This window comes from Macaca nemestrina, chromosome X (genome assembly GCF_043159975.1).
Source record: "Macaca nemestrina isolate mMacNem1 chromosome X, mMacNem.hap1, whole genome shotgun sequence".
NCBI lineage: Eukaryota > Metazoa > Chordata > Mammalia > Primates > Cercopithecidae > Macaca > Macaca nemestrina.
In genome coordinates this window covers 122,842,418-122,867,118 of record NC_092145.1, presented here as the reverse complement: position 1 = coordinate 122,867,118, position 24,701 = coordinate 122,842,418, and the positions used below count along the sequence as shown (strand labels likewise).

The window sequence follows — 24,701 nt, the reverse complement described above, 5'->3', positions numbered from 1 at the left end:
CAGAGATGCAGTTATTATACATGTACTAGTGTATGTACCACTGTCTATACCATTTATATTTTATTGATGAGACCCACTCACCTTTTAACCTCTCTCAGAGGGGCAGATGTACTGCCTGAGGGATTAGAAAGCTGAGAGGAGATAGGTAAAGGTAGTAGAATCTCTGGAAATAGAATATAAAAATTTGATTTCCTATGCATCTGTGTCTCATGGATGCGTAAATTTCTGCAGCACTCTTTCTACAGGCTGTCTTAACTGGAAAAGGTATTATGTGTGTGGGTGTGACCAAAACTCTAGCACTTACTTTCCTCACTGGTGCTGTGATAGAAATTACCCAATTCTTAGCTGCCCATCCTATCAAGCCCCTTCTTGTGCTTGAAGAATATACCACTGTGACAGAAGATGAAAAGCTGAAATATTTATTCTCTTTGATCCTTGGCAGATGAAGCAAGAGCACAAACATAATGAGATGCTTCCAGGACTTTATATTTAGTGGTGGTGATGAAAGGTAGGAGAGTTTAGAATCCCATTCTACTGCCAGTGCTGGTGGCAGATGCCACTGACCCAGACATTTTCCTTTGGCATCACCTTGGCTTCCCTTTATTCTTGCCTTGTTTCCACGCCTGTTTCTCCAACCTTCCTGTCAATCCATCAAGACATTGTGTAGCTTTTTGATAAGTTATGTTTTGACAGAGTTAATCAAAATTTGGCTGTTTGCAACTAAGTGCCCTGCTTAAAACAAGCAACATTCTGAGAAATCCATGAAGGTGCCACCAGTGGATATGGGAGACATGAAGTGGCTGTTGATGCCGCCACCTGGATGTGGTGCTTGGTTTATGCAGCTAGACTTCCACTAATGGATTAACTCAGTTGAAAGGAGTGTAGCTGACTTTCACATTCAGTTATGCTTTTTCTATAATATTAAAACTCTTCATTTAAGTAATTTAAATAAAAGTAAAGTATGCTGCATTGAAAGAGGATATATAATTTTGAGAAAGATATAGTCACTAACACTGAGAGAAATAAGTCATATATTTTTCTCATTAATCTTTCATTGTTCTCCCTCAGAGCTTGACCTAACAGTTTCCACCCATGACTTTTCCTTGAGTATTGTAAAATTAAGTTAAATTTTATTGGCTGTTCCTTCTTTGACTGATTGTCTTTGGCTCCTAAATTCTTTAGCAACTTTGCACCAAAAGCACTAGCACCATTTATCCCTTGATTTACAAAGAAAGAGATAGAATTATGACTATATTTTCTCAATATCTTAGCTAATATTAGAGGAATAGCTAGATCTGCCTCTTCGTGACATTTAGCAGAAAGTAAGACTCTGGATATCATTCTCAGTTTTGTACTTTCTTTTATTGTGACAAAAACAAAAGAAAATGTACTTGACGGCAAGGTCTTTATGAAAATATCATGAAAATCTTTTGGTTTTCTATTCAAAGTGAGTTTTGTTACATAGTTAAGTTCATTAATTTCACTTTGAATTTTAAAGATTGCTCTTTGAATATAAATTAGGTTTTTTACAAGTATATAAAATATTTTGTTGTTTCCAAGTCAAATATATGAAACAAGGCACAGTCCGAATATAAAGATTTGATTAAATCAATTTTCTTAGATAAGAGCTAGTATATTATATATACATTTTCTACATATAACTTTTGAAGTGCTACCTAAAATGAAGCTAAATCACAAATTTTAAAAAATTTAAACAGTAAAGAAATAAAACAGAAAAATTCAATAAAGACAATTCTTCTGCCTTTACCCTCACTTCCTGCTTGCTCTGAGCCTAGAAATCAGCCAGAGGTAGAAGTTTAAGGTCTTCTTAGATATTTTCCAAGCATGTATCTTGCCCAGGACATGCGTGTGGCCTTTTAGTTTTCCTAGTCTACACAGAAGCTTTTCAAAGCCCTTATTCACCCAAGGAACCTTACACCCAAGATTTTCCTGCCAGAGTTTTATTGTGTCCATTGTTTGCTCCAAATGTTATTCATTTATTTATTGCCCCAGATGATAGTGGCTTGCTTTTCAAAGTTTTGAGGAAAGACCTTCACATAATCACTTCTCCACCCTGAGAAAGCTCCAAATTAGGTAAAACAAAATTAAGCACCTTGTGTCGGTTCTTCAGGGAACCCCCTAGCCGATCAAAACAGACAAACACTATTCTGCTCTGTTGAAACAATATCTGCTCTTCTCTCTTCAGAACCAGGTGCCCACAATCGGAATGAAGAATTCTGTCTTAAAGATCACTGTGCCACTGAGAAGGAGTGGGGTGGAACAAGATTAAAATGCCACAAAGCTATCATGTTGTGTTTTCGTGGCCTTTTCTCCTGGTTGAGCATTCACTTAGTTGCTGTAAACCTTTCATTATCTTCCAGGATCCTGAGAAGTTTTATCCTGATTGCTTTCTTTCACAAATATTTCAGTGGTTCTGGGGATATACAGGCCCCTAGATTTTTTTACTTCACCTGTATGACTATTAGGCAGCTCAGACTGCCATAACAGAGTACCAGAGACTTGGTGGCTTAAGCAACAAAAAATTAGGATTATTGGATTAGGACTCCACCTTTATGACCTCATTTAAACTTAATTATGTCCTTAAAGAACCTGTCTCCAAATACAGTGACACAGAGGGTTAGGTCTTTAACAAATGGGTTTGAGGAGAAAGGGACAAATTACATTGTCCTTTTTGCTGACATCATCTTGACTTCATTTTTATTATTACTTTTTAATAAAATGAAAAGCTTTCCCAACAATGCTTTACCCTCCTTTGGAAGATTATTGAAGGCTACTTGCAAGGAAGTTTGGAAGAGCTGTTATTTGTTTTTCGTCTTTTATATTGAGGGCAACAGAAAAGAAGGGTGATGATAAAACACTTGGAATAGTCAAGACGATGCCTGCTATGCTGATATTTAACAAATTAAACTATTCTGGGGAGATGTGAAGTGGAGACAGCCAGAGGGAATCTCATTTTGACTCTAGGTTTGCATTTCTCATGATGCCTCTTTGATTTCAGCTATTTCATTAAGATAGTAATTTTATTATTCACCTGAGACCCAAGCATTGCTCATAATTGGGACATATTGCTAGCTGTTTTATGAGAGTTTCAGGATCTGTAGTCAAATATGTGTCATAAATCCATGGACACGTCACCAATTTGATGGGCATGTTTCTTTTCTTTCTTTCTCTCTTTTTTTTTTCTTTTTCTTTTGAGACAGAGTCTCTGTCACCCAGGCTGGAGTGCAGTGGCATGATCACAGCTGACTGCAGCCTCAAACACTTGGGCTCAAGCAATCCTCCCACCTCAGCCTCCTGAGTAGCTGGGATTACAGGCACACACCACCATACCCAGCTAATTTTTTTATTTTTTATTTTTTGAAGAGATGGGATCTCACTGTGTTACCCAGACTGATCTCGAACTCCTGGGCTCAAGCAATCCCCCAGCCTCCGCCTGCCAAAGTGCTGGGATTACAAGCATGAGCCACCACATCTGGCCAGGCATGTGTCATTTTTAAGTCCAATCAGCACTTTTAAAACTGAACCACACTTACAGGACTGATATTTATCCAATTATATATAGATAAATATATTTAGATTTCAAAAGGAAATAGAAAAATTTAAATTACTTCATAGTCATCAATTTTTTTTAAATTATGATTTCATTTCCACCAAAATGTTTGCCTGTGTTCAAAATATTTATTTAATCTATTTAGACCAGGGAATTTTAGTAAGAAAAATGGGTGCAGTCTCAGAATTATATTCAAATCTGTATTGAGTCTAAATACCTTCATTTCCTTGAACTGAGGGCAGTATTCACACTTTATGCTTATAGTTTCAAGTTTAGAGTGTGCAGATGTCTTTGCACATCCATGAGAACGTAAAATTTTGTGATTCATTTGCAGTCTTGCTGATTGACTTTCTTAGAATTCTTTAATTACTGAGATAGTCTCAGAAAGCAATTCTGTAAATCTCCCAAATGGCCACAAATGAATAATCTCATATTAAAATATAATAAATATTCATGATCTGCTTTATTTTTTAATATACACTAGAAGACAGGCTGATGAATAACCCCTGGTTTACCAATAGGAAGTTGACAGCAACCTCAGTAAGGTCTTACTGGAGAGAAATGAGGGGAAGCAGATGTGGGTTGAGGTGAGGGAGTGAGATGCCTCAAAATGGCTGAGGCTGTGATAGGGAAGAAAGAGTTTGCCTGGGATTAGGAAGATATGTGTACACCACAAGGATCTGGTTTCATTTTGTTTTTAAATAGAAGCCTGTAAATGTTGTTGATAGGAAGCTAATCTACTTCAACTTAGGATGAGCTTCTGCCTTATCCCCTAAGATGACCATTAATTCAAGGTTGATGTTGTGCTGTGCTTGTTAATTAGCTTTACTGAAGATATAAACAACACAAAGGGATTATAAAACAGGAAGAGGAAAACCAGCAATAATTATTGTGTATCCCTTTTTTCCATGATCATCATCATGAACAGGAAAGCCCCTTATCAGCCATATCCTTTCTTGGGACAGATATTGTGTTTTATTCCGTGACCTATTCCTAATGTCTGTGAGAACCACTTCTATCCACCATGACATTCTCTTCCACAAACTCCAGGGCAAACCTCACATCAGGTAACACTGTAAGTTTCTCCAACCAAGAACATCACCCTTTCATTTTACTGTTTATGAAATGAAAGAGTATGTTTCATTTTACTGAGCAGTTTAACTCTTCTCTGACTCAACCTCTAACCCCTAGACCAGGCAGTGCCTTTAAATTCCCAAAAAGCCCATCAAAGTGTCTGCCCTACCAAAAGAGCAGCCTCTCCTCAAAACTAATTCCCCAATTCCCGGAGAAATATGCACACACTGAAGATAGCTTCTGATGTGTTAGATTTTACAAACCATTTTCTTTTAAAATAATTTCATGCAGAAGAGAAAGGTATTACAAAGAAATCCAAGGTACTCCTGATCCAGATTCATCAAATATTAACATTTTGTCACATTTACATTGTCATTCTCTCTCTCTCCATATTATTATCATTTTCTTTTTTCCTTTTCTTTTTCTTTTTCGTTCTTTCTTTTTTTTTTCCCCAAGATGGAGTTTTGCTTTTGCCGCCCGGGATGGAGTACAATGGCGCGATCTCGGCTCACTGCAACTGCTGCCTCCCAGGTTCAAGCAATTCTCTTGCCTCGGCCTCCCGAGTAGCTGGGATTCCAGGCTCCTGCTACCACGCCCAGCGAATTTTTGTATTTTTAGTAGAGACAGGGTTTCGCCATGTTGGCCAGGCTGGTCTCGAACTCCTGACCTCAGGTGATTCACCCGCCTTGGCCTCCCAAAGTGCTGGGATTACAGGTGTGAGCCACTGCACCTGGCCCATATTATTTTTTTCGGAACCATTTGAGTGTAGGTTGCCTACATTTCCACACTTCAGTGTGTATCTTCTAAGAGAAAGGCCATCACCAGCAACGTGACAAAGCAGTATCACCTGCTTTCTTGAGCCAAAAATGCATAACCTGAATTTAGTCCTTAACAGATATCAGACACACCTCAAATGAGGAACATGCTACAAAGTAACCAGTCTGTATTCTTGAAAGATGTCAATGTCATGAAGAAAATAAAGGCTGAGGAACTGGCCCAGATTAAAGAAGATTAAAAATACATGACAACTGGAATCCCTGCATGATCTTAGATTGAATCCTGGACTAGAACCAAAAAAAAGTTACAAAACAAAAGATTACTGGGACAGTTGGCAAACTCTATGAATTGTAGATTAAATAAGAATATTGTATCCAGTTTACATTTTCTAACTTTGACAATCATACTGTGGTTATGTATGCTAACAGATTTTTACACGTGAATACTTACGTTTATGTGAATCATCTTCAATTTCTCATTAGCAGGCAGTGAGATCCTATTAGTTTTGTAAAGCCAAACATTATTGTGCTGAAAGTATTAAATGGGCTACACCTCAGGGTCATATGAAATCCATATGCCTTTTCTCTTGGAAAAAATCCTATTACAGTGCCAGCATTTCTAAGAAAACTGACACTTGAAGTCCTCACCTAACACTCAAGTTACTGGTTAATATGTTCACAATGATAAGCCATTGCCAACTTCGCAAGGTGAGACTATGAGAGCTCAGATACATCTTGAAGCAAAGATAAGTGATATAGGAGACTTAGAGACAGAACTTTCTCCTTTAGGTCCAGCTGAAATATGCAGAGACTGGTTGTGGGAACCTAACACTTCTTCCTCAAGATACTTCTTTAGGTTTCTGAGCAGGTTTTGCATGTTGGTTACTCCAAGAACCTGTCAGTAACATCTAGGTTTTCAGAAGGAAACTGAAACCCAAGGGTCATTCTGATCAGTTAAATGGGAAGACTTATATTACATATTGCAAACTGAAAGCAGGATGACAGAGTTCAAGCTAGGGCTTTGGGAAAGCAGTTGAGGCTCATGAAATAATTTTATTATTTACAACAAAGCCCTAGCTTTATAGAATGATTCTGGTGGCTCAAGTGATACATTAGACTGTCCAGATTCAAATCCCAGCTTTGACTTCAAGTAGCGTGGAACCTTGGGAAAGTTACTTTATCTCCCTGGACTTGTATCTCACATCTGGAAGACGGTGTATTAGCTTCCTACTAGTGCTGTAACAAATTACTGCAAACTGATTGGCTTAAAATAACACAAACTAATTTTCTTATAGTCTAGAGGTCAAAGGTCTGGAATCAGTTTCACTAGACTAAAAGCAAAATGTCAGCAGGTCTTCATTCCTTCTGGAATGCACGTTAAACTCCATCTCAGAGTCTGCTTCCCAAGAAACCCAATCTGAAAGAATAACTGAGACGTCCAAGTATCTCAGGCAGTTCAGACTTAAGAATTCTCTAGAGGATAATTCAAACTTTCCTTGCCTTTTATAGATTCCAGAGCTAGCTGCATTTCTTGGCTCATGACCCCTTTCTCCATGTTTAAAGCCAGCAGCATAACATCTCTCCTCTTTGACCTCTGATTCCATCCTCACATTTTCTTTCTCTAGCCCTGAGCCTCTTGCTGCCCTCTTATAAGGATCCTGTACTTACATTGGGCCCACCCAGATAATCCATGAAAATCTTTCTATCTCAATAGCCTTAATTACACTTGCAAATTCCCTTTAACCGTATACGGTAACATATCCACAGGTTCTAGAGATTAGTGCCTAGACATCTTTGGTTGGGAGTAATATTCATCCTACTACAAATGGGTATGATAATTTTACATACCTCATAAGGTGGTTGTGAAAAATAAATGAGACAAAGCACATAAGACATGTGGTGTGTATACAATGCTTTGTAAATGTCAGCTGTTGTTAATAAGACCAAGTTGTTTGTAAAAAATATTTTTCAAGGAAATAAGCCAATATAACACAGAATGCATACTGAAAAGTTTTAATTCAAATCAATAACTAGAGATTTCCTCCTATTTTCCTTATTCTGATGAATTAATGTACACAAATCATATCTAACATAAAGGGTTAAAATGTAAATCGTCACCAGACATTTTCATTTTCTGTTAAGTGAAATGCCAGTAAAAACCACATTCTTAATGCCTTTAATTGCCTAGATCAGTACATTAACCCTTCTTCCCCGAATGCCTCTTCTTTTACTTTGTTATTTTCTCTCTCAAACAGGAGGTAGAGCATTTGGATCCCATTCCAGCAAACTTCTTCAACTTTTATTAACTCTTGAGATTCTAGTTATGAAATAAAAATGAGTTTCTTTATACTGTGATTTACTGAGAACCCTTCTTGATACAAGCAGTAGAAATACAACTGGAACTGTTTTTTCTTAAGCGGGAAGTGGTAGTGGTGGGAATTTACGGCTTCTGTAGCCAGGTTAAATACAGTGATGTGGCAACCAGGTCCAAGATCTTCCCCAAAATCACTCAGGGTCATCCCAGCTTCAGATCTCCTCGTGGGATTGCTGAGGCCTTATTGTGACCACATGATAAGTCAACTGCTCCTTCTGCCCACTTCTGCTTTCTTATTTTTCATTGCCTTTTACAGGTATTTCCCTCTAAGAACACTCCCTAATGAAACTCCTGCACACTAAACTCCATCTCAGAATCTGCTTCCCAGGAAACCCAATCTAAAAGAATAATTGAGATGTCCAAGTATCTCAGGCAGATCAGACCCGATAATTCAAACATTGTAATCACATCTGTCTCCAGACCTCTCTATCCTTCCCTAAATACTGATTATGATTTTGTTTGTGCTGACATAATTCTTATGTAGCTATTTAGCACAAGGTGGTCCAAACGACCTATGGCAGCATCAGGCATACATCATTCACAAAGAGAGAAAAGCTTGACTTTCTCTTCTCCAGAGTTCCTGAAACTCCACCCCACCATGCAAAAAACTAATTGGTCTTCCTTGGGTTAAATGCCCACCACTGGACAAACGCTGAGTCCAGAGGAATGAAGTCATCTCAGTAGCCATCCTTAGGCAAGAAATGTGGGGCTACACAAATCATAGAAGGATACAGAGTGGGAGCATTATGGTTCTGGAAAGAATGGGATACATGGCAGAGATAAAGGGAACAGAAATCCATTTTTCATTAACACCAGGAATAAAACTCATTAAGAATCTTGGCATAGTAACACATCTCCCTTTCATCAGCAATTTCATACATGCACCTTGAAGTAACTAGGAACATAATTTTGGGGGAAGGTAAGCTGAAATTTATTTTTATTATCATGACAGTCTACAACTACTGTATTTTTCCATTTCAGAAATTTTTGACTATGAGTTTTATCCTACTATAGATAGCATAATATTGAGGTTTATAATAAAAATTATATTTGATTTGAAGTAAAAAGATCCAGAGCACATTCTCTCACTTACTGGCTATAATCTCAAGAAAGCAACCAAGCTTTTCTGAAACTTAGTTTCCTAAGTAAAATGTGGACCACTGGACAATCACTGGGGCAGTTATAAAGATAAAATAACATATACATGAAAATGTTATGCATAATGTAAAAAGCTTATAGAAAAAAACCATTTCTCAGGTATGAAACTACATTTTAATAACCTGAAAATATTTTAAGAAATACATTCATTATCCATATATTTTCAAAGACAAGAATGATGTTATTGATTATGGTAATATGAAGGTTACCTCAGATTCTTACCACTTTCAACCTGCTCACAATGTAAATTCTGTTATCAATAACAAATAATAGAAAAGCACATGTTATTATATATTCCTGTTAAACTTTTCAAATGTAGTACACATAACTCTGTGAACAAATCTTCCCTCTAGGGCATTCCCTAGAGAGTCCTCAATTTAGCTAGCAGTCTTTGCAAGTATGCATTTTCTCTAACAATTCTTAATCAATCACCATCATCATCATGGTCATATCAATTGCTAAACATGTCCTGTGACTTTGTGATAGTCCAGGCATCAATCTAAAATCTAAAAAGATTTGTGCTTTACAATCCATAGTGGAAGACTAAACAAGGCAATGCTTTAAATAGAGTTTTTTTAAATTCAGCTTTTCTTTATATCAACTTGGAAATAATTAGGCAAAAATTGGGAAAATATGTTTCATATCTAATATCAGTTTCTCACAGTGCCAAATTAATTGACTAGAATACTGGTGATTAAACTCTATAGACTACTTGATTATTTCAGAGGAACATAATTTTTAATTTAAGCTTTCAAGAATAAATCTTATTCAGACTGCAAAATTGGAATTTTCTGAACTTGGGTCTACTCCTCTCTCATTTTTTTCTCAACCAGAGATGTTTAGGATTTCAATCACAAGCCTGAGGATGTTGGACATTACTGCCTATTGGGAATGGTGAGTACTTCCTTATGTTCACCACAGTCTAGTTTGCTACTAACAGCTTAGGAGACAATGAAAGCCAATGAGGGTGGAAGAAGATAAACTGTTAGCTAATGCATACAGGTTCAGTTTTCTTCATCTCCATGTCTAGTCAATGCCTTTTAACTAATACCTGTTACTCTTTCATCAAACTTTCTGCCTGCCTTTCTAAGAGTGGTGCACATTACATTTTACTTAACCAGTGTTCTCAAAAGGGAAGTTAGTAACTTTCTGTAAAAGAAAGGCTTTACTCTTCATTGCAACTGATCTCTCTTTCTCTCACTGTAAAACTGATTGAGGTGCTTCAGGTTCTCAAGAAATTGCTACTCATAGCACTATGATTACTTTTATAAAGGGGGGAAAATCAGTAGAATGGAATGGTTGATTACTCAGGGAAAAGATTCTTTCTTTTTTGAATTTTCTTCTCAAATTGTGGAGGGAAGGAAAGGGAGTGGGAAAACGTTCAAGAAATAAGTTTATGTGAAAATGGGGACATTATTTCCTAGTATATGCAGATTCATGATCCCTTTGTCATCGCCTCCCCAGCAGAGCACAGGCTTCAGGAGGTAAAGGTGGAAAAGTATGAGAAAGGCTTGAAAATTTAAGTGAGATAAAGGAAGATGATCCAATAGGCAGGGAAAGATAACGGTGGGGATAAGTACAGAGGAAAAAACTGATGAGTTTCAAGAGCTTATGGAGAAGCAGTCATCTTTGTAGAGGAGTTTGAGAGTGGCAGAGATGAGGAGAGAAAGTGGATTTTTAAATATGTTTTATTTTTCTTTAGGTGTAAAGGCCTCACTTCTTTGATTACATGAAAAAAATAAGTACAGATATGAATAACTTTTTGTATCAATCAAAAAACAGAAACCACTGCATTTCAACAGGAGGAATTTCATACCAGGAAATTTGTTACACGGATTATGGAAAAGTAGAGAATCCCAACACGGGGTGCAGAGGCAACATAACATAAAGATGAACAACTACAGGAAGTGGTTACCACCCTAGGGGTTAGAGGGAAACTGGGAGGTGGTGGTGTAACTTGAGTTCAGAAGCCAGGGCCATCTGGCAGAATCTAGAGCTACAGTGGTGGTGGCCAGCGGGAGCTTATGCCACAGTGGGAGAGGCTGACTGGTGAAAGTTGGAGCCTCAGTGCAGATGCAGCCCCTTCATGGGTGCTACTTGAAGCAGAAAACTCAGGGAAGAAACACTATGGCTCATCTCCTGCTCTCCATTCTCCAATTCAGATAAACATACTAGAAACCAGAGGGCCAAGGAGGCTGGCAATACAATTCTCTATGAAATACAGTAGAACAAGGAAAGTGGGGAATAGACCTGAGAGCAAGAAGCAAATAATTGACACATGTTTTGATTGTCTAAGTGTGTTTCTTTGAATTCATCTCTGTGTAGAACAGAACCATGAGACCAACTTCTCTTTATGTGGGTTACACATGCTCTAAGAGCCGTAGCAATTCTAAAAAGTACCTTTCCTTGAATATTAAGAAGCGAAAAACACTACTACTTTGCTAATTATCATAATTACAGAAGCTTCCCAAGTAGTTCATAGTCAACAATCAAAAGAGTATGTCTTTTTTTCCTTCTTTTGTTCCCTTTCACTCCTCACATTTCTTTTTCTTTTTTTTTTTTTACTTCCATGTAGCTATAACTGCTGTACAACCACCCTTCTGCAGTTAGTCAATATTGATCTCACAATGGGGTTACTATCCTACCCTCCTGTCTCTTTCATGTCTTGAAGAGTGGGTAGCAACAAGGGAAATGATGCTACATTTAGCTTTTGGCGTCTATCATATCTGACATATCTTTGTGCTGACCCTGTTTACTCACTTAGCATATAGGATGTCATGTTTGCCTGGAAACATGATTGCCATCTAAACATTTTGGTATATTTCTTGTATTTTGTTATGTTTTCATTTCCTATAGTTGTATGTGGAGTGACTTAGGGTGGGGTTTTTAGTGTAGGCATAGTAAGGCTTTTTTTTCTAGTATCTTGGTCAGAAGTATAACCAAATTTCTTGGGTTTCAAATCCCAACTCTATTATTTTCTAGTCATGTGAACTTAACCAAGTAACTGAACTGCTCTGGAACTCAGTCTCCTTATCTGTGAATATAATCATAATAATAGAATCTGCTTTACAGTGGTTGAGTTGTGAGGATCAAATGAATTGATGTGTGTGTTTACATGTGTGTCTGTATGTGTAATACACACATATATGCAGTCATATCACTTAACTATGGGGGATTTGTTCTGAGAAATGTATCCTTAGGTGATTTTGTTGTTTTGTGAAAATCATAGAGTTTACTTACACAAACCTAGATGGTATAGTCTACTATATACCTAGGCTACATGGTATAGGCTACATGTTGCTAGGCTACAAACCTTACAGTTTGTTATTGTACTCAATACTGTAGGCAATTCTAACATGATGGTCAGTATTTGTGTATCTAACCACAGTTAACCATAGAAAATAAACAATAAAAATAAAGTATAAAAGATTAAAAATGGTACACCTGTATAAGGCACTTACCATAAGTAGAGCTTGGAGAACTAAAAGTTACTCTGGGTGAGTCAGTGAGTGAGTGGTGAATGGACAGGAAGGCCTAGAACATTTTTGTGCACTCCTATAGATTTTATAAACACTTCACACTTAGGCTACACTAAATATATAAAACATTTTGTTTTTTCAATAATGAAATAAATTTAGCTTACTGTAACTTTTTAGCTTATAAACTGTTGCTTTTTTAATTTCTTGACTCTTTTGTAATAACCCTAAGCTTAAAACAAAAAAATTTACAACTGTACAAAATTGTTTTTAATATCCATATTCTAGAAGCTTTATTCTGTTTTTAAAATTTTTATTTTTATGTTTTACCTTTAAAACATTTTTGTTAAAAGCTAAGACACAAACATACACATTAGCCTAGGCCCACACAAAGTCGGGATCATTAATATCACTGTCTTCCACCTCCACATCTTGTCCCACTGGACAGTCTTCAAGGACACTAACATGCATGGAGCTGTCATCTATGACAGCAATGCATTCTTCTGGAATACCTTCTGAAGGACCTGCCTGAGATTCTTTTAAAGTTAACTTTTTCTTTTATAAGTAGGAGTATACTCTAAAATAATGATTAAAAGTATAGTCTAGTAAATAAATGAACCAATAACATGGTCATCTATTTTTACTATCAAGTACTATGTAATGTACATAATTGTATGTGCTATACTTGTTACAACTGGCAGCTCAGTAGGTTTGTTTACACCAGCATTATTGCCACAAACACATGAGTAATGTGTTATGCTACAATGTCACTAGACAGTAGGAATTTTTCAGCACACACACACACACATATATATATATACACACACACACACACACAGATAGATAGATAGATAGATAGATAGATAGATAGATAGATAGATAGATAGACAGATAGATAGATAGAAAGAGAGAGAGAGAGAGAGAGATGGAGTCTCTCTCTGTCGCTCAGGCTGGAGTGCAATGACGCAATCTCGGCGCACTGCAACGACTCTCAGGTTCAAGTGATTCTCCTCCCTTAGCCTCCTGAGTAGCTGGGACTACAGGCACCCGCCACCATGCCCAGCTAATTTTTGTATTTTTAGTAGAGATGGGGTTTCACCATGTTGGCCAGGTTGGTCCCAAACTCCTGACCTCAAGTGATCCGTCCCCCTCAGCCTCTCAAAGTGCTGGGATTACAGGCGTGAGCCACTGTGCCTGGCCAACACCTTTATAATCTTATGGGACCACTGTCATACATGTGGTTCAACCATTGGCCAAAACATCTGTATTTATATATGTATGTTTTAAATTATATATATAAATATATATATATATAATGTCTATATATGAACATACACACACACATATAGAGAGACATATATAGCACATAAAATCGGCACATAGTAAGCGTCTTGTAAATATCAACCATTACAATTGTTACTACTTTTCTCAACAAGGCTATAAATGCTGTTCCAGCCTTTCAAAATCACACCTGTTTAATGTTTTACCCAGCATCAAGTCATGTTTACTTGAGTGACTTAAAAATTGCGAGCAAATAGCTGATTAGTTAAAAAGTTATTTCACTGTGTAAAATACATCCCTTAAAATGCAGTTATTTATCTCTTAGTTGTAGAAATTGGTTTCATTTTCCACTATGTTTAATTGTGACTGGATCATTATAGACCCTTTTTTTTTGTAGTTGTTGAGGTTTAAAGATTTAAGTTTGTTATGGATGCAAGCTTTTCAGTTGACCAATGATTATTAGCCAATTTCTGATAAAAGAAAAGGAAACCGATTGCCCCAGGGCTGCTGTTTTCATTTCCTCATTGGAAGAAGAAGCACAGTATAGAAGAAAGGCAAACACAACACATTCAACATCTGCCACCATGGGGAACTGGGCTGTGAATGAGGGGCTCTCCATTTTTGTCATTGTAAGTACCAACAAGAGATAAGTTATAAATTTTCTGACTTCTTCGGGTTATCTCGGAACTAAAATAGACCAAAGCTTTTTTGTTCATTTGAGAAATTGTGTTGAAACTGATTTACTATGTGAACATATATCTATCTGTAAACAGACTGAGTCCATTCTTCCAAATTCCTTAATGGAAAGAACATATCTGTGGGCTCACTTCTAGCTTACTTCTGAATTCCTAGGAGGCCTAACTTAGCCGGCATTTCGCAGGAGTAGAAAATATTCATGCTAATGATCTCTGATTCTGAGTTGTTTAGTAATGTTTACCGAGACGCACAATATCTATGTGTTTATACTACCTTTAAAATGACAGATTGAAATTTTATACCATTTTCTAAATTAAAAATGTAAGATTGACTTATGTATGGGAAGTTGGCCTTTATTTCAGTAATTACACTAAATATAATAAAATTTCTCAAACTTCTTTTAAAAAACAGGTAACTTCTTTTCTCAGAGATGTAAACTTGAGTTATTTACAAGATTTATAAAAATTCAAAAGAACAGAATTGAAATAAGTCTAGATTCATAAATATGTAGTATGTATATTTATATATAATTGTATATACATAAATCAATATAATATATCTTGAGAAACAATTTATGTAAGTAAAGATATAGCTAATTTACAAATGGATGCAATGATTTCTGTACTTTTTAAAATGAAGAAAATCAACTATTCTCCTAAAATGGTGTTATTGGCAAAGCAATAACGGACAAACTGGGTAGATAGAAATGTGATTTTTTTTTTTTTTTTTTTTTTTTTGAGACTGAGTCTCGCTCTGTCACCCAGGCTGGAGTGCAGTGGTGCAATCTCGGCTCACTGCAAGCTCTGCCTCCCGGGTTCACGCCATTCTCCTGCCTCAGCCTCCCGAGTAGCTGGGACTACAGGTGCCCGCCACCACCCCCGGCTAAGTTTTTTGTATTTTTGGTAGAGACGGGGTTACACTGTGTTAGCCAGGATGGTCTCGATCTCCTGACCTCGTGATCTGCCGGCCTCGGCCTCCCAAAGTGCTGGGATTACAGGCGTGAGCCACTGCCCCTGGCCCAGAAATGTGATTTTTAAATAGCCTTTCTAAATAACCAATAGAAGCATTACACAGATGTTAAAAAGAACAATTATGAATGGAATAAGAATGGAACTTTTGTAAAAATTTATCATGAAAAATAATGAGTCTTTGAGTTTTAAATATAGAAAGAAATTAGTGGCAAAAATAAAATAAAAACAACAAATATTTTGTTATAAAAATTTTTTATGCCAAACCAACATTTTACTGCAATAGATAATTCTTCTGAGCATTCGAAGCTGTAAACTTAACTTCTTATCACCATTTTTTAAGAGCAAATAATTTCTATAGAAAGTAAGTTCAAATTATACTTTTAGCTCTCACCGCAATTTTTTCAGGAAATGATCTCCTTCTAAATTATATACTCATGCACTTGAAAGTGAAAACATAGCTTGGAAAGTCAGAGTAAAGAAAGAATGACAAGATCAGGAAATTGGAAAGTTGCTTTAGCACCTTTTTCTTTGTAAAGAGAGAATATTATCAAGTGTCTATGGTATTTAATAGCTTCAAAGCATAGTTGAGAAAAGATCACTATGGAGCTGAAGATAGAGAATTGGATAGGGTCACCACTTGATCCAGTCAGTGCTTAGGATAAAATGAACTGTCATGATCTAGAAAGCTGTTTTTGTTGTAAATCCCATGCCCCTCACTATGCTCAATATTCTCTCCTTGAAGCATTAAGTAAAACTAATCAAGGAAAATGCAAGGCTTGGCATTTTAGCTGATGAGAATTCACTAACTGGATTATTGTGTGGTAGAGGGAGGTGATTAGCACCTGTGAGAACAGAACGCAGTGTCATACTGGTGGAGGGAAAGCAATAGTAATACATTCCCTTCTTTTCTTATTTTAAGTAGAGTGGCCTGCTATCAGCTACCTATCTAAGGTTAAGCAAAACAGAGGAGGAAAAAAAGGGAGGGGGAATGTAAGACTGGTAATTTGGTATACCGGCCAAATCATAAAACAATAATGGAGAATAACACAGGGTGGAGAGATTTTGATTATAGACAAGTGTAGTGACACCATTGAGGAAACAGCTGGCTCTAAGCTGGTTATATCCAGCTTTGTTACTACCTTTGTCAAAGTTGCACTTGGGGAAGTCCTGACCCTTATCTGGCTCCAGTCTTGGGTGGAATCTACTGTTGAAATGCGAAAACTTCATGCAATTTTTTTCTGCTTGTGCAGCTGGTTTGGCTGGGGTTGAACGTCTTCCTCTTTGTCTGGTATTACCGGGTTTATGATGTTCCAGTTAAGTTCTTTTACACAAGAAAACTTCTTGGGGTAAGTATAAATTCCATCCCATGCAATATTGGCTGGTTCACATTTCTCATCAGACGTTCTTGTTCATCTTCCTGTTAGTATTTTAAATAAATATTCTGACCAACCCACAGTACCATCAGCCTCACTCCCTCCATTGCAACTTCCTGGGCAAGAATCACTTAAAGCCTTCCAGTCTGAGACCAACAAAAGTGGGGCAGAGGGGCCCAGTGGCATCCCTCCCCAACCAAGAACCTCCTTAGCTTAAAGGAGAAATCTAATACTAACTCTGAAATGGAAGGCCAGGTTGGAGCAATCCATCCAGGAGTGACACATGTGGGACAAGTGGGACTTTCCATATTTTCTAAGTCATGTAATTCCTACTACGTTTTTGCATGAAGAGCTCTGCTCCTAATCACATGTTATAAAATGATCTTCAGAAAATCAACCTTTCTCTACATATTGAGACTCGAGGAACTTGCTCAAGGGCCACATCTGTTGATTAGGCCAGTAGAGTGAAGGCCCTTCAGTTTCCTTGGGTCCTTTAGTATTCTGAGTTTCCTTGAACTGTCAGGCCTCTTGCCTCTAGAAAACATTTGTTACATCATGCTGAAACTATTAATTAATTGCTTAATATTAATTATTATATGTATTATAAATCATATATAAATAATTTTAGCATGTAATTATGCTAGATTATTATAATTGCTGTTAGCTTTTTCACATTAATGCTTTCTCCCTCCAAAATATGCAACTTCTTTAGACATTACAAAGATAATAATTATACTGCCAAAGCATTATACCATACCAGTTTAAGATACTGTTAAGATCAATCTAAGTACTAAGAAAATATTTAAAATCTTTAAAAGTCTTGATACTTAACTCTAGTTAATGATATGCACCTTAAGTGTTAAGGGGAAAGTGAACTGATGTCTCTAACTTACTTTGAAATGCATCAAAAATTAGATGAGTTGATGGATGGATACAGGAATGGATAGATAGATATGTGATAAAGCAAGCATAAAAGGTATAATCTGGGAGATAAATAAACAGGTATTTATTGTACATTTCTTTCAACTTCTCTTTATGTTTGAACATTTTGGTAACAAAATGTTGAATTAGGGCAAAAGGTCAATTTCAGATGAAAACAAATGGTCCTAGCTAGCCCTAAAGGAAAACCATTGGCTCTGAAGGACCTTCCTGTCCAGATCACTTGGTGTCTCTGGTGTGTGGCCTCATGGTGAGAACCTTGGGGAATTGGGGACAGGGCACATTCTGTGCTCAAAAAAGTCACTCTGCTCCCTTTCCCGCCTCTTCTAGTCAGCACTGGCACTGGCCAGGGCCCCTGCAGCCTGCCTGAATTTCAACTGCATGCTGATTCTCTTGCCGGTCTGTCGAAATCTGCTGTCCTTCCTCAGGGGTTCCAGTGCGGTAAGAGAAAATGTTTTACTAAGTTCCTCTAATTTTCAAAGGCCATCAAGCAAAATGCCCTTTTTAAGGTAAAAACAAATGAATGGTTTGTGAGGATTCCAGCTTCTGTAGAATATTCATGAGCCAAGCCATTATCTACTATATTTCTGTACTATTTGTGGATGGAGCTCCCTAAGACAACTATTTGGAAAACAAATTTTGAAAAAACACACAAAACCACCTATACCTCAACAATAGCAATGAAGTAGCACACATGTACACATCTACACACACACATATATATATATGATAGATATGCATATGTACAGAGCATTAGGAAGTTAACATGTGATATTTGGGAGTTAATCTTTCAGTGTCATTCAAAAAAATTTAAGTCAGAGGAAATATCTTCTGTGGATAATATCCCAAGGACATGGAGTCAATGGACAGAGTCACACTACAATGAATGTGACCAAGAAGTGTTGGCTTCATGAAACTGTGGAGTATAGAGCTTTCTAAATGTCCACAATTCCTTTGACTCTTCAACAATTTAGTAAGCCACTGAATGTACTGTGCTAGAAGGGGGAAAAATAAGTAGGAAGAATCTCTGTAACCCATAAAATGGTATACAAATTTTTATTAGTATTATTATACAAAGATGACAAACAATGAACTTAAAATCTACAAGTGTACTCAAATAAATATTATACAAAGCAAAATATGATGGGTCCCACAAAGCTTTACAAATAAAATACTATGGGGAAGCAAGAGAGAAGTTGTGTCAGGTGGGCCAGGGAATGAAGAAGGACATTTTAGAGAAGGTGACTTTAGAGATGAGCATATAAAAATTAATAAGCTTCTAAGAGGTGTAAATGAGAGAGAAAGGCATTCTATGTGGAGGAGATGACATGGACAGAAGCATAGGAAATAGTGAGGAAATCGTATTCTTGAAGGCCAAGAATTGGCACAGCCTTGGCTTCTCTTTGTATTATTATTGTAACTATTTTTTTGCCACCTGTGATCACACCAAAGAGGGCAGCTGGGAAAAAGTAGGGATTGATGTCCTGGTGGGACCAATTCCATGGTTCATTAATGACTAGTAGCTTCTGGGTTTTTTTTAAATAAAAGGTATAGTAAGCTTTTTGAAAAAAAATACTTATTAAGTAGAGATCATTTATGGAGGAGAGCAGAAAGTAAACTACTTTTGTGGGAATGTAGGGATTGTACAGGGCATATGCCTGACATAAGCCTGGAGAAAAGAGGTAGGATTTTGCTGGTAAACTAGAACTGCATATGTATAGTTGAGGAGTTCATGTTTAATTTGGCAATTACAGAATATTTGAAGGAGGCAGTGAACTAAACTGTAATAACAAGCATAACTTGCCTTGAACTCTGCCTCATTTTTCCTAGTTATACTAAATTCATGGCGATCCAGATAATTTTTTTTTCTTTGAGAACATATAACATTTAATTTACTAATACAGGACTAGAGGCTACAATTTAACTTTTATTTTATGATTTAACTATTTACAAAATATCATTTCATCTTAAACCAACTGCCAAAAATTGGGCTCTCACAAATCTAAAGTAAAAATTGGCAGAAATAACTGTAACACCTTCACTCCCTCAGAAAAAAAAAAGAACTGTTGAGAACCAATTTAAGATGTTCCAGAAAGAGTTGTGATATCTTTCTCTGAAAAATTCTTGATGAGGTTCCTTTTCTTAAGCCATAAATTCTATGCCACACAATGTTGTCTTGCAAACTGACAGCTAACCAAAACCAAAAACTAACAACAGTACTTGGTATTAGACATTGATTACAAGGATTTCCAAAAAATCTTCTAAATTTAAGAAATCACAGAGGTAAAATTACACTCAATTGAAAGTTTTATTAATGAACCACCTATTGTAAAGTATAATTTTTAATATATCGTACTCGCCCAGTGAACATTTGCTAAATGAAGCCCATGTACTATAGCTTATTTTTGAGTTGGGTTCTCTATCACCCAGGCTGGAGTGCAGTGGTACAATCACAGCTCACTGCAGCCTGGAACTCCTGGGTTCAAGTGATCCTCCCTCCTTGACTTCCATACATGTGGGGATTACAGGCATGAGTCACCTGCCTGGCGAGTTCCTTGTTTCTAAGGAGACACAATTCATTTTTATTCTCCCTACCCCCATTAGAATAGTTTCTATTTAGAGGAAGTAAAGCCTGAGAAATAGGCAACTTCTCACCAAGATGGCCTGTTAAGAAATCTTGGTTACTCCACAAGTCCAAATTGCACTGCTGTTGAGCACCATGTCCCATGAGCAGCACATGTTGTAATGCCAGTTTTTATGCCTCCTGTGACCCAGGAGGGAAGATCTGCACGAGAGTCTCTAAAGACAGGGATGAAATGAGACTGCCCTTCAAATTGCAGAGAAGCTTGGCTGTATAGCTAGATAGATCTTTATATAAAAAGAATATGTTTTAAAACTATCAGCAAGCAACATTCTTTTATAGATCAAGCATGTACTTTCTTCTGGAATTCCTAACCTGAAATGTGAACTTTTCAAATAAAACTTCTTCTCTGATTGGGATTAAAATGAGTGAGTGTGCTGTGACTAATGTTGGATATAATACAGCTGCCACTCATTGAAGCTCAATGGAATTCACCTCATGAAATCTGCACATCAAACCAGTAAAGTGAGAACAAAATTAAATGGAAGTGTTGGCATTCAAACCCAGGTCATTGTGTCCCCAGAGACCATTCACTTTAAATCTTGCTGCTGAAACTTCTTGAAATTGTGCTGTTACAGTATTATGATCTTAGAAAGCCATTATATATATGAGTGAGCATGCCAAGTAACCTAGACTAGAAATGACAAGGATGTTACAAATACAAGGACTTGATAGTAGGACACTATATAAGCAAAATAGCCACAAACTTGCATTCAGTTTCTAGAGGTCTCAATCATCAAAACTTTGCTTTGTAATCTTTCTGGTTACCTAGAGAAAGAAAGCCCCAGGGTTGCCCACTGCACCATTCCAGGAAAGGTAGGGGTAAAAGCTCTCAGACTGCTTTGTTGAGAAAAATGGAGAAAGGGTGAAACTCAGCATACAAAAATCTCTGAGGAAGCCTTAATAACCCCCAACTTGCCATGCAGAAACTAATTTCTATCTGGATGGCAGTCCTAGTCTTAAGATCAGAAAGAAACAGGAAGGTGAGAGGGTGAGGTTTTATCTGTTACCTTATATAGTCTGGAAGTCAGAGGCACTCAGTGTGCCTCTATCTCTAATCATGTGGTCTAGCACTAGTCTCTTGGGCTTTCTGTCTCATAGTTTTTTTTCTTTTAGTTGAAAAACAGGGCCGGGCACGGTGGCTCAAGCCTGTAATCCCAGCACTTTGGGAGGCCGAGACGGGTGGATCACGAGGTCAGGAGATCGAGACCATCCTGCCTAACACGGTGAAACCCCGTCTCTACTAAAAAAATACAAAAAACTAGCCGGGCGATGTGGCGGACGCCTGTAGTCCCAGCTACTCGGGAGGCTGAGGCAGGAGAATGGCGTGAACCCGGGAGGCGGAGCTTGCAGTGAGCTGAGATCCGGCCACTGCACTCCAGCCTGGGCGACAGAGCGAGACTCCGTCTCAAAAAAAAAAAAAAAAAAAAAAGAAAAACAGGTCAACTAACATAAATGTAAGAAGGCATATGCTGGTCTAAAAGTATATTAAATTGTTTAAATCTGTCAATTAGTGAGTTGTCAGTCAATAAATATTTGTTGAGTGCCATCTATGAGCTAAGCACTGGGGACATGTGGTGAGTAAAGAGTAAGGTATAGATAGGCCACGAGCTTAAGGAACTTAAAGTGTTACAGAAGAGGCAGAGAATAAACATGGAATTTCCAAATTATAAACAGTGCTATGCAAATAAGGTAGTGTTATTCATATTTATCACATATTCTACTGCCAGCAGGTGCGGATATTACTGTCAACTATTTGCCTGAGTTCTGTAGATTCAAAGCTGGATTTTGAAATTTCTCCCAATTGCATATAAATATCTAAATCAGACACATTAATGGTGCATGTGGTGAGATCAAGTGTACAAAAAATAGAGCTTTTGAGTTTCTGTAACGCGTTACACCCCATAAAATATGTACTTCCTTTTAGTTCCACTTCTCATTTTCTCCAAATATTTTTTTCTTACTCAGTTTCAATAGAGCATAGAAATCTGCTGAAGTGACTCAATAATCTCCCTTGCATTAGAATCATAGTTTATTGAAATTGGGCAAGGCTTCAGGTGACAGTAACAGAGAAACTTCCCTTTAGAAGTCAATGGCAGAAAGTAAAGTAAGTTAGTAAGGAAGCTATGGGGCACGATGGCAACCTGGATAATTGGGAAGTGGCTGGCAATAATTTAGAAGTAACTCAAAGCATATAAATGCAATCTGCATGATGATGGGGAACAAAAAATTATGGGCAGTCACAGACAGTAAAGTCCTTCCTTCCTATGCCACCAACTGGATGTCTCGCCTCCTTTTTTAAGGAAGTGGTGAGGAAATGATATTCTTAAAAGCTCAGCATCAGCATGACTTGTGGCTTCTTTTTGGATTTGTTTGCCATTCCTGACCACACCAAAGAGGGTAGGTGGGAAAAATTAGGGATTTGTGCCCTGATGGTTGGACCCACTCCACTGATCCATTAGTGACTAGTAATCTCACTTTTTCCTTTCAATATAATGTATGCGTTTTACGTTAACCACTTTTTAAAAATTACCTGTTAAGATGAAACAGGGTATCATTGAATGAACAATTATTTCCCAATCACATCTCTCCACTGTTCTGGCTTTCAGTTAATTTTTCTCTAAGGATCTACAGTTAAATCTATCAGGGGGCATCAGCATATATTATTTTACATTTTTTATGATCCATGGTGATGATGACGATGATAAGGATAGGAATATGCAGACAGTGTATGTTCCACAACAAAACCATATTCTTTTGCTTTAAATTCGGCACGCAGGAGCCAGCGAATTTTCCACAAAAATTTCAAAAGGATTTGTCAACAAATAGAAGAGAACAGTGTGTGACAAATATAGATATGGGGGTAAATACGTCTCTATAGGTTTAGTATAATCATCTCCAGTTGCAGGGCAATGAAAATGTACTTCATTTATCCAGCCAAATACAGATTAAAATATTTTTTAAAGTACATGACATACTGTTCTTCACACAGGAAGCTTACCTGCTAGCTGGGGAATGCAGCCATTCTAACTGAAAACTTAAATAAAGATACTAAATAATGTCAAATATTTATTAAATACCTGTCAATGAATATATGCAGTAGGGATTTGAGGGACTAACTATGATAATTATACAGGGGAGGAAACTGGAGACTGAATACGTTGTTCAATGTCACACAGTTAGGTGGGAGGACTGGGACCCAACACATGTATACCTGAAGACAAAACTTGCTCTGAAATGTAATTCAATACTGCTCTCCACCCCTACTAATTCTCATTCTCTGGTTCTTTGGACTCCAACCTAGTTTCACCACTCCTGTAAGGACTGTATCAATCATCTATTGTGGAACAAATTACCACAATAACTTAAAACAACCCCCGTTTATTAGTTTACAGTTCTGTAGGTCACAAGTCCAGCACCCAGTGGTTGGGTTCTCTGCTCAGAGTATTACAAGACTGAAATCAAGGTGTTTTCTGGGCTGAATTCCCACCTGGAAACTCTGAGTAAAAACCCTCTTCCAAGCTCATTCTTGTTGGCAGAATTCAGTTCATTACAGATGTAGCACTAAAGGTCCCTGTTTCCTTGCTGGTGATCATCTAGGGGCCACTCAGATCCTAGATGCTCCTGCATTCCCTATCACATGCCCTCCTCCACCTTCCAGGTAGCAGCAGTGCTTCAAATCTCTAACTTCCTCCATCTCTGACTTCTAAACCCAGATTTAAAGAGTTCATATGATTGGGTTTGTCAGCCCAGATAATCTCCCTATTAAAGTCAACTTGGGACATTACCTCTGCAAAATCCCTTTTGCCATACAATGTAACAAAATCATGGAGTGATGTCTCATCATTTTCACAGGTCCAAACTCAAGGTGAGGAGATTATATAAGTCACTGGGGGTCATTCTAGAATTCTGTCTACCACAAGGACTCTCAGAAAGTATAGAGGAAATTAAGTTGAAATTTGAGGAGAATAAAAAAGAAAGCAAGAAAGAAAGAAGGAGAAAGAAAGAAAGAAAAGAAAGAAAGAAAGAGAAAGAAAAGAAAAGAAAGAAAGAAAGAAAAAAAGGAAAGAAAGAAAGAAAAGAAAGAAAGAAAGACTATAGAGGATCATGGCAATTGGGAAACAGGAAAAAGTCATTTCCTCAAAATTTTAAGGAATACAAAGTAGAAAATAACTTTCAGCACTTGAAATGAACACAAAAGACAAGGCGGCTATATAAGAAAACAAAAATGGTCAGCTTTTCACCAACAGATCAGTAAAATATATTTTATAAGTAAATTTTTATTTCAAAAACATTAAGTTTGAAAAATTTTATTTTACAAGTTTTTATTTCAAATAGGAAACCATTGTTTTGAGAGTCTGAGTCATTGCT

General features: G+C 37.2%; 1 protein-coding gene across 1 annotated transcript in view; it reads left to right on the top strand.

The window, feature by feature from the left end:
* Positions 1-14,230: 14,230 nt before the first annotated feature.
* Positions 14,231-24,701, top strand: part of LOC105463247 (cytochrome b-245 beta chain) — a 34,680-nt gene continuing 24,209 nt past the window's right edge. The window contains exons 1-3 of the mRNA XM_011710262.3: positions 14,231-14,339; positions 16,628-16,723; positions 18,020-18,130. Coding sequence (XP_011708564.1) covers positions 14,295-14,339; positions 16,628-16,723; positions 18,020-18,130 — 252 coding nt within the window. The 5' untranslated portion in view covers positions 14,231-14,294. The remainder of the gene's footprint in view (positions 14,340-16,627; positions 16,724-18,019; positions 18,131-24,701) is intronic.